General features: G+C 47.6%; 1 protein-coding gene across 2 annotated transcripts in view; it reads left to right on the plus strand.

The window, feature by feature from the left end:
• pparab (peroxisome proliferator-activated receptor alpha b) overlaps positions 1-17,507 on the plus strand; it is a 29,736-nt gene extending 12,229 nt beyond the window's left edge. Inside the window, exons 3-7 of one of the 2 annotated variants that reach the window (XM_056599520.1) lie at positions 3,125-3,291; positions 9,057-9,195; positions 13,039-13,238; positions 15,701-16,157; positions 17,007-17,506. In XM_056599520.1, coding sequence (XP_056455495.1) covers positions 3,125-3,291; positions 9,057-9,195; positions 13,039-13,238; positions 15,701-16,157; positions 17,007-17,251 — 1,208 coding nt within the window. In that variant the 3' untranslated portion in view covers positions 17,252-17,506. Of the gene's footprint in view, positions 1-3,124; positions 3,292-9,056; positions 9,196-13,038; positions 13,239-15,700; positions 16,158-17,006 lie in introns of both variants that reach the window. The other variant, XM_056599521.1, reaches the window with a different exon arrangement.
• The last annotated feature ends 701 nt before the right edge of the window (positions 17,508-18,208 follow it).

The following is an 18,208-nucleotide window of genomic DNA, read 5'->3' on the forward strand; positions in this document are numbered from 1 at the left end:
GTATTTTCCATTACATACTCACATTGTTCAATGTAATGTCGCTGATGCGAGGCAGCTCTTAAGATTCTTTGGTTCCGACATTACACCATAATAACTGAACTGTAAATCATCTGACAACCTCAGAGTCCCCTGTGCCAGACAGCTCTGTTTCGTCGGCCATGTTTTATTCCGTTGTGTTTCTCATTTTGCCGACTCTACAATGAAACTTTGAGGTTTGTGTGAACTTTGATCTCTGCCTATGGCTAAGAGCTATACAGCTGCTAGTCGAGGCAGACTTCGGCTGACCTGCAGTGATACAACCTGGGGCTACAGCCCTCAAATACACAGACACACACATGGAACCTCTCACATGACTCTGTTTGGACCACACACACACGCACACATACGCACACACACATTCTCTCTCTCTCATATGACCTTGTTTGGACACACACACACACACACACACACACACACACACACACACACACACACACACACACACACACACACACACACACACACACACACACACACACACCACACACACACACACACACACACACACACACACACACACACACACACACACCACACACACACACACACACACACACACACACACACACACACACACACACACACACACACACACACACACACACACCTCAAAGCCTCTACTGCTGTGCTGCTCCCCCACAGATAAAAAGGAATCTACACATTCTTCAGCCGCTAAGCGCTACGCTCTTAGGAAACAAGCTAGCTTTCACTCGCCGTTTATCTACCACTCAACACTTGGGAAGTTTCTGTGATTTACAGGCGGTCGCAACGCAACCCGACCAGCCTATAAAACAAAAACAACCCCAAACCCCTTGAACGTCCGCTGCCGAACGGTGTTCTTGCCCAACATCTGCGAGAAGGCATAGCGTCCTCTAAACGCCATTCACGCGAGGCGCCCGCTAAACAGTATTCACGGTAGACGGCCGCTGAATGCCATTCATGCTATCCCTCAAGGGAGACGGAGAAGAATCGAGGCGGGGGGGGGGGGGGGGGTTGGAATGAAGGAGTCAGGTTATACTGAGGAAGGGCCGCTGGTGAGGACAGCGTCATGGAAACCAAACCAGCAGTGGGGATGGAAGAAGGAGACGGATCACCCTGTGGAAAGACTCTGTTACATGAAAAAGACCTGCCTGTGACTTGAGTCAGAGAAAAACGAAGTAGCATCGAAATAAACGATTTAATGTAAAGTACTAAAGGTAAAAACAGTCATTATGCAGAATTGCCCCTTTCGGAATATCTTCGATTATTGGATTCTATTTTCTGCTGTATTACATTTGTGCGTTGCTTTAATGTTAGGCAACTTAAGGTATCGGAAGGTCATTTCCTCGTCGGGACCAATAAAGCCTTATTGATATAATAATCACATTTATTTGAGTGCTCAAGTACCTGGCTAAATGTACTTGGACACTCTCCACCGCTGGAGAGCAGTGATGATGTCATGGAAACCCGAGGGAAAGGTACTGCGCAGGAGAGGTTGTTTAGAGCATGTCCCCCTTCCTTCTTTGGGAGTGTTCCCTGCGCTAGAGCCGGGGAACTAATGGGCACTACACAGCATCGACATGCCTGACGTGCCCCACACATACGTAGACACACGCACGCACGCACGCACGCAGACAAACACACACACACACACACACACACACACACACACACACACACACACACACACATGCATGCATGCATACGCACACACACACATACGTATCCGCTATAGAATGGCAAACGGTTCACAGCTACTCCTCCGGTAGTTGTGAACCTTTGTCACCAGATCAACGATAACCACATTAGGACCTCACCAGTCCGTTAATGATCTTTTATTATAGTCGAAAAGCCGTCCAAAGAGTTGAGGAAAAGAGGCGTGGAAGACGGCGTAATGCAGCGTAATGAAAGCTTAAACGCTTTAGTTTACGCAAGCAGACACACACAAACACACATACATGCATACACACGCGCACACATGTACTAACGCAAACGCATGCATACGCACACACATGTGACGCGTGTATACGCACACGCGTGCTGGCCTGCATATGCATACACACGCATACGCACTGACATACACATGATTACACATACATGTCCACGCACTAACACAGAACCATGCATGCACACACGCACCCAGACACATGCACACACCCCGTGTCCTCGACTTTAGAGCACCACTGACAAACACCAGCCCTTGTTTTGGCAACCCCCAGCCAGCTGACATAGCTTGACTTAATTCCACTGTTTTTCAAACCATTTCGTGGTCCATGCGTATGCATGCATAAGCAATAGCCCCACCCCCACCTCCACAGCCCACCCCCCACCCTCAGCCCTCCTCCAAGGTTAAAATGTCTTCAGGCTGTGATTTTCAGGTCATGTGATATGCTTCCATGTTGCAGGCAAGCTAATATTACTGTATAAAAATAGTTACACTGACTGAGGGAGGGGCTTGGTCACTGGCATGGGGGAGGGTGGAGGGGTCTTTTGGATCCAATGGGTCAAATGGCCCCTGTGTAACACCGTTCTGACACACACACACACACACACACACACACACACACACACACACACACACACACACACACACACACACACACACACACACACACACACACACACACACACACACACACACACACACAGAGTGGCAGACTTTGCTCCTGTTAATTCAAACGGGCCTTAATGTGAACACAGGAGGATCTGAATTGTATATTTTGTTAACAACATATAAAGGAACATGTTATGTTGTTGTTCCTGAAATGAGTGTCCTACACTTACATGCTGATTTGCACACATTGGACACTCAACTACAAATGTAACCAGGCCTACTCTGAGTTAATGCAGACACACACACACACACACACACACACACACACACACACACACACACACACACACACACACACACACACACACACACACACACACACACCCCCCCCCCACACCTGGTACCTTTTTAGCTGGGGGTGGAACGTCCTAACAGTTGCTCCTCCTCCTCCTCCTCCTCTTCCTCCTCCCCCCCCCCCTCCTCCTCCTCCTTCTCCCTCTCCTCCTCCTCCTCCTCCTCCTCCTCCTCCTCCTCCTCCTCCTCCTCCTCCAGATGCGCTGACCCCGGCGTCCAGCCCCTCGTCGGGGGTCTACTCGTCGGCCCCCGCGGGCCCCGAGGAGGTCAGCTCCCAGGCCTCGGCCCTGAACCTGGAGTGCCGGGTGTGCGGTGACCGTGCCTCGGGCTACCACTACGGCGTGCACGCCTGCGAGGGCTGCAAGGTGAGGACCCCCCCGCGACCCCCCCAGCGATTTTTTTCATGCTATTTCTTTTTTGTCTCCTTCACTCTTCCTTTGTTATGTTATATATCTTTTTTAGTTTTAATACGCTTCCTTTTCTCTCTCTTTCTCTCTGTATTTGTTACATTATACTGTATATGTTTTTTTTCATTTTTAGATTCTTTAAATTTTCTCTCTTTCGCTCTTTATTTATTATATATATATTTATCGGTTTCCCTCACACTCCGTCTCCTCCCCAACTGAAGCGGACGAGCTATGTCGGTTTGGAGTTTTGTGCCCTTATAAGGGTTTCCTTGTCCGATGCCGTGCCAAACTTATGGCTGAGTCCATGGGAGCATGACTGAATGCTAGGAACTATGTCAAATGCTAACACAGTTTATTTTTTACAATGTAACAGGGAGCGATTTAGAAAATGTATGATCTTTTCCTAGCTTCAGACTTAAAAGCAGGGAGGGGAAATAATTATGTTCACAAAACGGTAACCTCATTAATATTAGACATTATCGGAAAATGACATTGATGCAGAAACAACAAAATGACCACAACGCTTTAGTGGTCATTATGATTTTACATTTTTTCCCGAATATTGACAAACTTTATGTCGGAGCACATAAAATATTCGATACAGGTCAATCCCCCTCTACCCAGGCCTGCAAAGACAAGCAAGATTCAGATTCAGTTATCCCCTCTTATACAATGTACAAGTTAGCCGTACAGGCTGGAACTTTACCACGTGATCAAGGTTGGCCCTGAACCGGTGGTAACTTTATTCATCTTGGTTAATGCTTCACCACCTCGGAAGGTGTCAATTGAGGTCAAATAGATACCGTGTTGTCCATGTGTGTGTGCGTATGCGTATGTGTGTCATTGTGCGCATGCTTGTTTGGGAATGCAGTTCTCTGTTATTGCTACTGATTGTAAGGGGCAATTGGTTCTCAGAACGAGTATTAAAGTATTTATTTATGCTTTTTCGACTTTTATGACCTATAAACGTTGTTATAATGATTGGTAGTCATGTTTAACCATACTAAAGTGTCAAATAATGACGTACATGCATTTCGACGTATTCCCTGCTGACAGTCTGGGGTGGCTGTGCAGAACGCTAAACACTCGGGACAACGTTTGCGATTCACTTGTTCACATTTCAGGGAAATCATCGACGTAGAGGCACTCCTGCCGCGCCCCCATATGCCTGGTCAAATCTGCCCGCTCGCTGGCTTCAAGGAAGGTAACCAATCACAACGGAGTTGGGTTGGCAGGAGGGGGGCGAGGGGGCGGAGAAGGACGAAACCGAGTGTTGACGGAGAATGCTGAAAGCGCCCAGATGAGAGGAAGAGTTTCCTGAAAATCTACATTGTTTTTTGTGTATGGTTAAACATGACTATCAATCATTATAACAACGTTTATAGGTCATAAAAGTAAAAAAAAGCATAATACCGGTAGGTCCCCTTTAACGAGTATTAGTAGTAACAAAGAAACTGTTTCTCCTACCTGGTTGCATACCCAGTCCTGGGCATAGCGGTTTTGTCATGCACTTACGGAGAATGGGAATCTGTAGGTCAGGGTTAAAGGGGAACTTCACTTTGTAACACTTCAAAGGCGCATTTTCACGATTTCCCCGGGCTTCTCTGTGCACCCCATAAAGATTTAAGGCTGCTTGCTTCAATATTTTGCTATTTGATACTCATGTGAGCAACTCCCCCCCCCCACACACCTTATCCAATAGAAGCCAGTTGAACTTCAAATTCAAGATTAGAATCATTGTAAACACGTCCCTTCTGCTCATTACGGATATTGCCCTTCTAATGAATGTGTCGCCCTTCACTTCGTAGTCAATAACAAGACTTGGGGAGGAAAAACAAAACAACAACTGAAAAGGGATAATGGCCTTTGTGGGAAAGAGGAGGAAATGAACAAGTGTTTTCCAAAATCCAACATTTAACATGTGACAGTTGGCCCACGTTCCAAGTAATCTCATCGGGATTAATAACTGAAAGCAGCTTTAATTTTCACACCGGCCCCATCTCATGTAGGAGTCTCTGAGGACCTGACGGTCTCTGGATGGTTCCTAATCTATAGCGCTTGGGGGACTTAAACCATTAAGTGCTTTATGGACTAGCAGCAGGATTTCTATCTAACTCGCTGGCTCACTTGGGCTGGGGGTGGGGTGGGGGGGGGGGGACAGTAAAGTGATCTAATGCAAGCTAGTCCCAATTTATTCTAGGCAGCACTCCGATGTCCACAGTTAGGACTAGAATTCCCCGCTCTGGTAATTTTACCAACTCTAAGATCTCTTTTTATACGGCTCAGAGAAACTGTCCCTTAGTCGTACGGTTGTAAACCGATAAAAATCTCCATCAAATCTTGCCATTGAATCTATCATAGTACATTGCAGCAGGATTACGGTCTTTTGACATAGTTTAAGATTTCAACGAGGGCACAGAGTAGATAAGATAAGCGAGACCAATAACCCGTGGTCAGAAACGCATTTCTTAGCTCATTAGCTGCCAGCACAGCGTGGTGGAAGCCAGTCCCTGTCCACAGGCCACTTCCAGGTCAGATGTGTTTGATGTGCCAGCCGTGAATAAGAATCCAAATAAGGGCAGGAGGTTATTTTATGACGGGATTATCTGTAAATGATTCCAACACACTGACATGGAAAAGGTCTCAAAGCTCTGCAGATCGCCCTCGTATGAACTCCGTGCCGTAGTGGACGTAACGCCATGGCTCCATGTAACACGCTCTCTTCATCCATGCAAACATGTCCATGCAACGAGCACTTTACCCATGCATGATCCGTGTGCATTTGTGGTTGGACGGGCGGCAGTAGCTAAGGAGTCAGAGCAGGTTGGCTGGTAACCGCAAGATTGCTAGTTCGATCCCTGGCTCCTCCTAACTGAGTGTTGAGGTGTCCCTGAGCAAGGCACCTAACCCTGACTGCTCCCGACGAGCTGGCTGATGCCTTGCATGGCTGATGCCGCCATCGGTGTGTTAATGTATGAATGAATGGGTGAATGTTAAGCAGTATTGGAAAGCGCTTTGGGTGGCCACCGGTTACAGAAAATAGCTAAATAAATGCATTTCATTGACCACTTTGTTCTACTCTGCGGCTCTGTTCTCTGTATTTGCTGCATCGGTCTGCCCAGCCAGTCACTGCAAATGACCTTTATGATTGCATTACGATCAGTATATCTGCACGTGACCTATTGCAGCATTTCACTTCTGGCTGTGAGGACAGAAGGCGTTATTATGTATACCTTTGGGTGTTGCGTATCTTGGAGTGGATAAGGTATCTGAGCCATTACAAGGTATCTGTGTTCAGGGTTAGGGTTAGAGTCCTACTGGTGAAGCCGACTTGAGGATTGAGGTGAGGCAAGGTGCAGCACTGTTGCTGGTAGACCTCCCGGTTATCGGGAAGTTCATGGTGAAAAGCTGGGAATGTGCGAGATTTAGACCTGGTCAAAGATACCAGAATCTGAACTGTGGATTTTGTGGGAATATCTTTACTTTTTATGTGCCATCTCATTGGATAGCTGATAATTGGTCTAACTCCTTGGCTAACCCTTGCAAGGTTGTTGAATTTGGGCAAATTTTCTAAAGGACTCTACACAAGCAAACAAACATGAAGGACTTTACAAAAAAAGCTTGTATTATCTGTTTTCGCAGGAAACCAGAATATCTACTATAACATAAAATATGGAATGATTTTACTCTGGGACCTTCAAAAAATAGCTGCTTCAATTCAACTTGCAACTAACACACTATTAAGCATTTATCTTATTTCTTGCCATGCATTCAAAGCATTCTTCTTAGTATTATGCAAAAAACCTGTGTGATATAGTTCTGGATGGTGTATTACACCCCGCAGAAAACATGGAAGGATCTTACTATAGAATGGTTAAACAATAGAATGTTTTATTGTCCTTGTGTTACGTTTACACTATCACACTAAAACGTACCTACCATAAAAACCTTTCCTTCAAAGGGGAACGGATGAGTGTAATATACTTGTAGATGGTCTGGCCTACTCCCATATCAAATATGGAGTGAGTTTATAGTAGCATCTTGAAATAATGCCATATTTCTTTATGCTTTTGCTATTATGTTTTATTGCAGTTATGTGCCTTTTTCAAGTTTAACCTACCATAGAAATCTTTCCTTTAAAGGTTAGGAGATGAATAAGATAGTTATGAGTTGTCTGGTCTATTCCCTTGTCTACTATTGAGGGATAGTACTTAAGAATCTTTTAATAATAGCATATTCTCGAGTCTATTCTTGTTCTACAAACAATAATACAACAATAATAATGCAGAAAAAAGAACGACTGACCGAACGAACAAAGGCCAACTGATCGCTGTGAGGATCGGTATTTCTAGTTGGATCACGTAATAGTATTAATACGATGATGATAATAGTAACATACAAATTCTGCTTAGGTTGTGAGAGGGTCAGGTTCTTAGAACACAGCTCCATCTGCGGACATTCCTCGATTTTAGTTGATTCTACTGCTGAATGTGAATGGCATTTTAATTAATACACTTCCACGCGCATACGCGCACACACACACACACACACACACACACACACACACACACACACACACACACACACACACACACACACACACACACACACACACACACACACACACACACACACACTCACACTCCTCTGGGCTTAGTCCACCAGACATTTTCTTTATTTGACTGAAAGCCGGAGACTGGGCTGACCCCTATGATGTCATCACGGCAACCTTTACCGTGGTCGCCCCATCTGCCCTGGAACTGAGCCCAGTCCGCTTCCACTGGAATGCTGCCGTGGCCCCATTTCACTGTGTGTGTGTGTGTGTGTGTGTGTGTGTGTGTGTGTGTGTGTGTGTGTGTGTGTGTGTGTGTGTGTGTGTGTGTGTGTGTGTGTGTGTGTGTGTGTGTGTGTGTGTGTGTGTGCCCACGCACACTTTGCATGCGTATGCAAACCTTGCAGTTAATAGGTGAGAGTGCCAGAGAGCTACCGACACAGTTTCTTTTTTTCAAACTTTGCTTGCGTCGACCCCGGGTTGATAAAAAAATTGATATATTAAGCAATCCCCCCAGTAAGTGTTTGATGCTCAGTAACCCTCTGACATCTTCTTATTCCACAGCCAAAGGATTTGTCTATTCATTTTTTTTAAAGAAAACTATCTGATTCGGTCACATTTTACTCATAGGGGAATTATAACCTCATGGATTGAGTATCTGCATGCTTCATTTCTTTTTGTTGCACATTTTGGCAAACTTTAGGCAAATATATCACATTTTAAATCGAACGTTTTCTTTAACTCCATAACCCTGGAATTTATGGTTATAATTACAGTTTCCAGCCCGCATTATAAATTGTGTTCCATCATTTCACCATGAAAAAGATTTCACCACCTTTCACCATGAAAAAGATTATACTTTTGAACAATTCAACTACTTAGTTGGTTGAAAAGTAAAATACTAAATGTGATGTCAGCAGTTATAAAGGGTTTAGAAAGAAATCGACATATAGGGTTCCATAGCAGCAGGTATAGGAAAGTGGTCAAACCCAATCACACTCTGCAGAGCTGGGCTGCACAGCCAACAAAAACTACGGCTCTGAAAATCCGTTTTACCATGAAGTAGCGGACATCAAGTATTAAAAAAAGGTTTACTTTCCCTTTTCTGTCGGCTTTCTACACTGTCTATGGGGCACATGCAGGATGATAACGACCTGTTTCTCTGATACAGGGTTTTTTCCGGAGGACCATTCGCCTGAAGCTTGAGTACGACAAGTGCGAACGCCGCTGCAAGATCCAGAAGAAGAACCGAAACAAGTGCCAATACTGCCGCTTCCAGAAGTGCCTCTCAGTGGGCATGTCTCACAACGGTGAGGACGGCTCACAATCACACACACACGCACACACACGCACACACACATAAGCCCACTCACACACTCACGGAAACATGAATCCAAGCTCAAACAAACACACATTCATAGAAAGACTAACACACACGCACGCACGTTTGAAGACACCTAAACCTACAAACTTGTGCTGGGATAGACACAGAAACACACAAACGCAGACGCACACGCAGACACACACACGCAGACACACACACGCAGACACACACATGTGCAGACGTGTTCAAGCATACGTAAAAAACCTGAACATTTCTTTACACCACAGTGTGTTCTCCAAAAAACAACCCTTGAGTGGTGAGGAGCCGTGACAAGGCTTGTGTGTAGAATGTATTGTTTTAACAATGCTCCAAGTCACCTATTCCACCAAAGGTCTTCATCATTCCTTCTTTTTTACCCCCTCGTTCAAAAATAGACGCGTTGACATACCCCCCCCGACATGCTGACCTTGTATTGGGACGTCATGAACTGGGAGAGAGGTCGCACTGCAATACAGGCTGCATTGTTGCGCTGTATGAACCCACTCACCCATGAGGTCTGCGCGTGTGTGTGTGTGTGTGTGTGTGTGTGTGTGTGTGTCTGTGTACGGGAGACCATCTGTCCCTGGCCATGTGACCGTGGACACGCTGTGTTTGGAGTGGACGAGGTGAGAGTGCGCCGCACGTGGCAGCCAGCCCTCAGCTGACTGTGCAGTTTAGTCCTCGAGCTTCTCTGCACTCCCGATACAACATGTAAGAAAACTACCGGTGAAAACTACTCCAAGTGAACACCATCCATAATGGTCACAAAGGGACTTATTTGGACACAATGATTATTACAATTTTTCTGTTGCTTGTGTGTGTGTGTGTGTGTGTGTGTGTGTGTGTGTGTGTGTGTGTGTGTGTGTGTGTGTGTGTGTGTGTGTGTGTGTGTGTGTGTGTGTGTGTTTTTCTAGAATATAATCTTGCTCAGCAACTTTTTATCAGAAAATCAATGGCATTCCCAAAATCCAAATGTGCAATCTTCCATCCATCCATTTTTTTTTTTTTAATTTTCTCTCTGCTGAGCTATGAGCTACCTTGGTGGGGAGGGCACAGGCGGAACAGCGAGAGCAAAGTCTGGGGAACATGAAAGAGAATGTAATGTGCTCGTGCTCACCTTGTGTCAACACCAACCACATCAGTCGACGACCACCGGTCAAGGTCAATGTCCAGGTCGATCTACTGCTTCAAAAATAGCTCTTTTTGGACTGACGTGATTGTGTGTCTGTGTGTCTATCCTTCTTTATGTGTGTGTTTTTCTGTCTGGCGTATTTGTTTGAGTGAAAAGGTCAATTCAATTGTAAAGGGCAACATTAAAACAGACACAGCTCACCGTGAATTAGGTTTGTGTTCAGCTGATGTTCAAGAAGTTTGACAGTGTAAGCCTAACTTCTTGGGGAGACTGTCAAACTGACTCGCTGTTTGTGCGACACGCAGATTAACGCAATGTTCCTTGTATGTCACGAATATGTTCCTCCGTAGATAAACTGACGACGTGGTCGAAATACATGTCAAGCAAACAAAAGATGAGACATCCCGTTCACCCGGTATCAAACAGAAATTGATCTAAAGTCTGATTTATGAGACCGGTATGCGGCGTTGCATCATGTGATACTAAATCAAGTGACTTGACGGTGATGTCTAGATACAGGTAATTTGAGGAGCAGGCAGGGGTGAGTTATCTTGCGAAAGGATGTCTACAGGTTAGGCTGTGGACATGGGGTTGGCGAACTCGTTACCTTTCAGCTTGGACTCAAAAACCCTAGCCAGTACAACATCCAATCAGGGCTGAGGCCCTGGAAGCCCTCCAATGGCGTCGAACCCGAGAGTGGCTCTAGAATTGTTCTGAGAAGAGCGATAACCAGGAACACACCGGCAGTAGTACCTCTGTCGACAATACTTCCTCCTACACTACAATACGCGGGTATTGGGTTTCATGGGCCCTGATGTCACCAGAGGAGGGGGACGAAGGACACCGGAGAAGGGAAGTGGGAAAGCTGATCTGGGGAAGCGGCAAAGCTTATGCTAGACGTTTCTCACAAAATGTATATGGTGAAACCACCATCAATGTTCACAGCTGTACAATATCCTGTGAACCCACTGGGTTCAGCTCCGGCCTGAGGCTCTTAAGAGACGGTGCACATTCGCGGACACACATGATTGTTTGAATTTTAAAGCAAAAAGTAAAAGTACTTTACAAGGTTCCTTGTATCAATAAGGTTGGGAGTCACAGCAAGAGGTCCCGGACTCCCTGTCATTAAAAAAATGTTTGGTAACACTTTATATTCTATAGTTAATTAACTTGACCGAAAGGATAAGGCAGCATGTTGCTAAAAAAAAACAACATTTCTTGAAATCATAAGCAGTAGGTACCTTCTTTGGAGGCTTTTAATGTCAATTTAATACAGGGAGCTATTTTTTTTTTTATTATCATCCTTTTTTTTTTATTCCCCCCCCCCCCCCCCCTCCTCTATCTCCTTATGGCAGACAGTCAACCAGCTGACAAAGCCCGGAGTGACAGCCTGTTTGCCCCGCCCCCCCGCGGGGGTCAGAGACTGATCCTGTCAGCCCTGAGGGGCTCAGAGACGCTCCCTAATGCGCGGCTTAGCACCGGTCATTTCCTCTCATCGTTATTGGACTTGGCTCCGGGCCCAGATCATCCCACAGGCTGCTTCACCTGGCCACCATCTTTGCACTCCAGCGTTAGCGGGTTAGCCTCCAGGACCATGACCTCACCCAGCCCCCCATTTCAGCCCCCCGTTTCAGTTTCCGTTGTGATGTACACGCCATGAGGGTATGACTCGATTAAGACTCTAGTCTTTGCGCTGTTTATTTATTGATTTGTGTGTGTGTGTGTGTGTGTGTGTGTGTGTGTGTGTGTGTGTGTGTGTGCGTGTGCGTGTGCGTGTGCACCTGACCACTACGTTTGGATTGAATGGATTGAAATCAGTTTACATGTAATCTCATTAGCGAGTGCAGATCAGGCCGTCTGAGATGCTGCCGGCTCTGTAAATACAACACCGTAAGACCGTCTACGACAACAACACGTCCAGTCCCCACACTTGTTGTTTGTCCTATTTCACCATTGCTCTATTGTTTTTACGGCAAGCTGGTTTTCCCGACCCACGGACATAACTTTACTCATCAGAACTTTGAATTACGTTTTATGTTATTTCAATGATGACCGCAAATGAGTGCGATAAGAAGAACGAATGGCATCCGTCGTTGTAAGCATCAGTGCGTCTCTTTCTCTCACTTTAACCAATGAGACGGTTCCCTGAAGCAACATAAGCGCGACAAGTCTGTGTGGCTGTCGAGGAAATATCCGCCTGCAGTTCGAAGCTAAAGTACACTCTGTCCCCTGTCCTGCCCAGTAAGAGGCGGCTTCACAGGGGGGAGTGAGGGAATAGCAGGCCCTGGGTGGCTCAACTGGTAGAGCGAGGCCATAAAACCAACCGCCTGGTTCAACTGTTGGATTCCCTCTCGAGCCACCCATGCCTTTGTGGGTTTTGAACGACGTTTTGGGTGAAAGCATCCAAGAGATGGGCAGGCTTATTTAGTTTAACATTCATAATATTAATAATTATATTGTATTTTAATCGCGCTTCTCTTGGCACCCAACGACGATCCAGAGGAAATCGTAGACCGATGAACAAACGAGGAATCCAATTTTTAGGGAAAATGTTGTCATCAGGCTCACAAAGTGAACGTTCACGTTCAAACTGTTCAAACGCACGGCGAGCGAACGGTAACCATGACGATGCGTCCCCCCCCACTCGCCCCCCCGCAGCCATCCGCTTCGGCCGGATGCCCCAGTCGGAGAAGCTGAAGCTGAAGGCGGAGCTGGTGACGGGGGAGCTGGAGGTGGAGGACCCCCGTCAGGCGGACCAGAAGACCCTGGCCCGGCAGATCTACGAGGCCTACCTGAAGAACTTCAACATGAACAAGGCCAAGGCTCGCACCATCCTCACCGGCAAGACCAGCACCCCCGTGAGTAGTTGTGTGTGTGTGTGTGTGGGTGTGGGTGTGTGTGTGTGTGTCTGTTTAATGGTATAAGTATCTTAAGTACCTGTCGATACTGATTCATGATCCCGTTGCTGAACTGTACACTATATTGAGGTCGTTTTTGATATGTTTTGCGTCAAAGACAAATCTCAGATGCAGCTGGGAACAGATTGATAACTAGAGCCTCTCTTCATCAGACCAATATCTGATGCTACATTAATCCACACGATAGTTTTATCTCAAATATAGAAGCGATGACCTCATGTTGTCAGGCAGTTTGCGGATGAACCCAGGGTGGGGGTTCAATGCCCAGCAGAAATGTGCAAACCAAATGTATCCAATGACCTCGCCCGTCGGTGTAGCGGAGCGAAGAGAGAGTCAGAGAGAGAGGGAGAGAGCGGGCCGCCGGCCAGCAGGGACAGAAATAACTTGCTCAATCAATACGCACGGGCCAATGCGCTGGCTGGCAAAATCTATTTTTAAATCAAATCGAATCTATCTTGATGCACGGAGCCTGGAGGCTCGGGACCATCCATCACTCACTCCCGCCTTCTCCACGGCTGTGTTTCAACACTCTCTCTTTGTCCTTGTCCTTATTATCTTTTCGCTTTACCCTTGAAGAGACGAACCGTAGAGCATGTCGATCGGGCCGGAGAAAGCCGTTCGGAATCGAGGCCGCTGGAGCTGTTTGTGCCTCATTAAAGGCCCACTGCTGAGGTCTGATGGTCCAATCGCAGCCCACTGCTGAGGTCTGATGGTCCAATCGCAGCCCACTGCTGAGGTCTGATGGTCCAATCGCAGCCCACTGCTGAGGTCTGATGGTCCAATCGCAGCCCACTGCTGAGGTCTGATGGTCCAATCGCAGCCCACTGCTGAGGTCTGATGGTCCAATCGCAGCCCACTGCTGAGGTCTGATGGTCCAATCGCAGCCCACTGCTGAGGTCTGATGGTCCAATCGCAGCCCACTGCTGAGGTCTGATGGTCCAATCGCAGCCCACTGCTGAGGTCTGATGGTCCAATCGCAGCCCACTGCTGAGGTCTGATGGTCCAATCGCAGCCCACTGCTGAGGTCTGATGGTCCAATCGCAGCCCACTGCTGAGGTCTGATGGTCCAATCGCAGCCCACTGCTGAGGTCTGATGGTCCAATCGCAGCCCACTGCTGAGGTCTGATGGTCCAATCGCAGCCCACTGCTGAGGTCTGATGGTCCAATCACAGCTTTCAGACTTTAGAAGGATGGTCAAAATTCTCTATTTTGTCCCTTTTGTCCCTGATTCGGCTTCCTAATTTAGACTGCTTCTCCAGCTTACTTTGCATTAGGAAACAGACGCAAAAATCGCTAGGGAACAACTAACTCCCTCATGCTTATACTCTCATTAATTCTCTCCATCCCCTCCTATGCAGGAATCCATTTATTTGTTAATCTTCCCCTCTGCTGTCCTAGTCTGCTTTTGTGTAGCAATCCTTGTAGGAATAGCCAAGAAGTCTCATATTGAACCCAAAACGGAAAGATTTGTCATTGTTGTACAGGTCAACAGAAACGCGCCTGCCCTAAAATGAGTTGCACACGTCCACGTTCAAAGGCAGGACCCGATCCCCGTTTGACTTTGAATGTGAGAGCCTGCAATGGCCTTGTCGTCGGGCCATACACTAGAGCTCTTTATAGTCCAGAGGGCTGGGATATAAAAAACACTGTTCTTTTGCAACGAGCATGTTGTTTGATCTTGCCCTTGACTTTGCATCACGCTCATGGGGGCGTCGCAGTGGCGGTCCACAGCTGTGACCCTTTTGCCCCTCAGCCCCCCCAACCACCACCACACCACCCCCAACAAAAGCATTCTGTTCCATCTTATTAGGAGGCCGGGTGTCAGTTTGAAGGAATCTCTTTTTAACTTATTTTTGTTTTACTTCATGTGCCACTAATGTCACACTAACAGTCATCTTGGAAACAATTTTTTACATACTTTAAATTAAGATTATGGTCGAATATGTTTCATTTTCTAATATTTTGTTGTTGTTTTTTAACCCCCAAACCGTGTATGGTGTCAGTTGATCAACACCCGCCACCAAGTGAACCCAATATGTAGTTGGATTATTTGTCTAAATATGTCCAGATATAAAGATTTATGAACATCTCCATTCTTCTGATGTTCTCTTGTTTCAAACACATATCTCAGTATCGTTATCGTTTCACCTGTGCAGCATTTTAAATTGCAGTCTTTACAGAAACGTGCTCTATAAATAACGTTTTGATCGATTGTGACTCCTATCTCGAGCTACGGAGTATAACCTCTAATCCTCTCTCTCTCTCTCTCTCTCTCTCTCTCTCTCTCTCTCTCTCTCTCTCTCTCTCTCTCTCTCTCTCTGCCTCTGCCTCTGCCTCTGCCTCTCTCTCTCTACCTCTCTCTCTCTCTACCTCTCTCTGTCTCCCTCTGGCGCCCCCTGCAGCCCTTCGTCATCCACGACATGGACACCCTGCAGTTGGCCGAGCAGACCCTGGTGGCCAAGATGGTGGGCACGGGGGGCGGCGGCCTGCTGGACCGCGAGGCGGAGGCCCGCATCTTCCACTGCTGCCAGTGCACCTCGGTGGAGACGGTGACGGAGCTCACCGAGTTCGCCAAGTCGGTGCCGGGCTTCGCCGAGCTGGACCTCAACGACCAGGTGACACTGCTCAAGTACGGTGTGTACGAGGCGCTGTTCGCCATGCTGGCGTCGTGCATGAACAAGGACGGGCTGCTGGTGGCGTACGGCGCCGGCTTCATCACGCGCGAGTTCCTCAAGAGCCTGCGGCGGCCCTTCAGCGACATGATGGAGCCCAAGTTCCAGTTCGCCATGAGGTTCAACGCCCTGGAGCTGGACGACAGTGACCTGGCGCTGTTCGTGGCCGCCATCATCTGCTGTGGAGGTGAGTGCTGACCTCTGACCCCCGCGACCCCCCCCCCCCCCTCCCCGAGCATGGGTATTCATGAAAATATATATCAGGATGGGGATGGAAGCTATACGGATCGGTCTGCAGGGCTAGATGTCCGGACTGATTGGTGTAGAGCGTAGAGAAACAGAATGTGAGGTTACCTGATCGTATGGTCTCCGGGCCGATCCTATCGTGCTACGAAGAATGATTAAAGTGAATCCTTTACCTTGCCCAGTGTTAATGCCACGCTTTGAGCTCGACGCTTGACGCTACCACAACTCACTAACATGTGTGTTCGAAGGACTCGTTTGTCCTCTTGTTCTGTTGCTTGGTGGCTTCTGCTTCCCCTCCAACTGGTTCACAGCGAGGAAATGTTAATAGCAGGGTGCTGCAGCAGGGAGGGTGTTTTTGGTTTTCCAGCTCGGGTTGGAACGTCATTGTCTGCAGTCTACCTGTAGTTCTGCCCCTGGAGGTCAGCAGTCTACCTGTAGGTCAGCAGTCTACCTGTAGGTCTGCCCCTGTAGGTTTGTAGATCTACATCTGTAGATCTGCCCCTGTAGGTTTGTAGGTCTACACATGTAGGTCTGCACCTGTTGGTCTCCACCAGTTGGTCTCCACCTGTAGGGCTTCACCTTCAGTCATCCTTGCACAAGATGCCTCTTCCTGCTCATTAATGAAGTGTGCTTCAAAACGTTCAATGTGAAGTCTCTTTGGATCAACTATATAGTGTTGTATTGGTGGTGGTACTAGTATTGACGACCCTATTGACAATGTGATTGAAGTGATAATAATAATAATGTATTATCAATAATAATGACCACTACCGCTTTGTGTTCCCTCCAGACCGGCCGGGGCTGGTGAACGTGGGTCACATCGAGCGCATGCAGGAGAACATCGTGCAGGTGCTGCGGCTCCACCTGCTGGCCAACCACCAGGACGACGCCTTCCTCTTCCCCAAGCTGCTGCAGAAGCTGGCCGACCTGCGGCAGCTGGTCACGGAGCACGCTCAGCTGGTGCAGGAGATCAAGAAGACGGAGGACGCCTCGCTGCACCCGCTACTGCAGGAGATCTACCGTGACATGTACTGACGGGTGGGGAGGTTGGAGCGTGCGGAGAGCAGCACGAGCAGCAAGCAGCAGAAGCGAAGGAATTCTCCATCAGCGAGTCGTCCGTACCACTGAAAGCCTACCTGCGAAGGAGTCAAGGCCTGCAACGCGGAGGAGCGCGCCTTTTGTATTATGCCGTGAAATAGCCTACAATCCCACAAAGCAAAGTTCGGAGAAGTCTGCCTTCGGAGGCGTCTCGGCTCACCGCTCGCCTCTCTTAACTCTACACGGGGGCCCATCTTCCGCAGTGTTTCTTATAGAGAAGATGGGTGATGGGGGTTGAAGACCCCAGATGCGATCTCCGCCCCCCCCCCCCCCTCCTACCTCTCCCCTACAGACCACGCCCACATCCCCATTTCCTCATATTGACTTCTGACCGAGAGCTCGCCAGGAAGACAGGGTATCCCGTTTAGTTTGACGCCGTTGAGAAACCCCACTACCCTGGGCTGATTTCGAGTGGACGTTGCAGGAGTGGTACACCTAAGACACGATCCTGTGCACCTCTCGGGCGGGCTTGTGGACGGGGAATGGTGATTTGAACTTTCTGAGGTGTTTTAAGCACCCTCCGTTGTTTGAACTGCGGCCTGAGTTGACCTCCCTTGTTCTCGACGCCCAGAAAAGAGGAAAATAATTTAGCTAACAGTCTCCACTCCAGCAGTGCGCTACAAGTTACACTTTTGTACCTAACGTTGACAGAAATAACAAGAGCCATATTGGTAGTCAAACGCCAACCAAGTGAATTCAGTACTAACCACAGAGGTTAAAGACGTGTGTGTGTGTGTGTGTGTCTCACAGGCAGCTGCTTCTCATTGGCTGTGCCCCTTTTTGATGATGTCATGAAGCAAGCCTCAGTCCATGCATTGGCTGCATGATGACGCTGACAGTTGTCCCATTTGTCAGCCAGCACACGCACCGTGCTTTCTACAAATTCATGTCACT

This window comes from Gadus chalcogrammus, chromosome 9, assembly GCF_026213295.1.
Source record: "Gadus chalcogrammus isolate NIFS_2021 chromosome 9, NIFS_Gcha_1.0, whole genome shotgun sequence".
NCBI lineage: Eukaryota > Metazoa > Chordata > Actinopteri > Gadiformes > Gadidae > Gadus > Gadus chalcogrammus.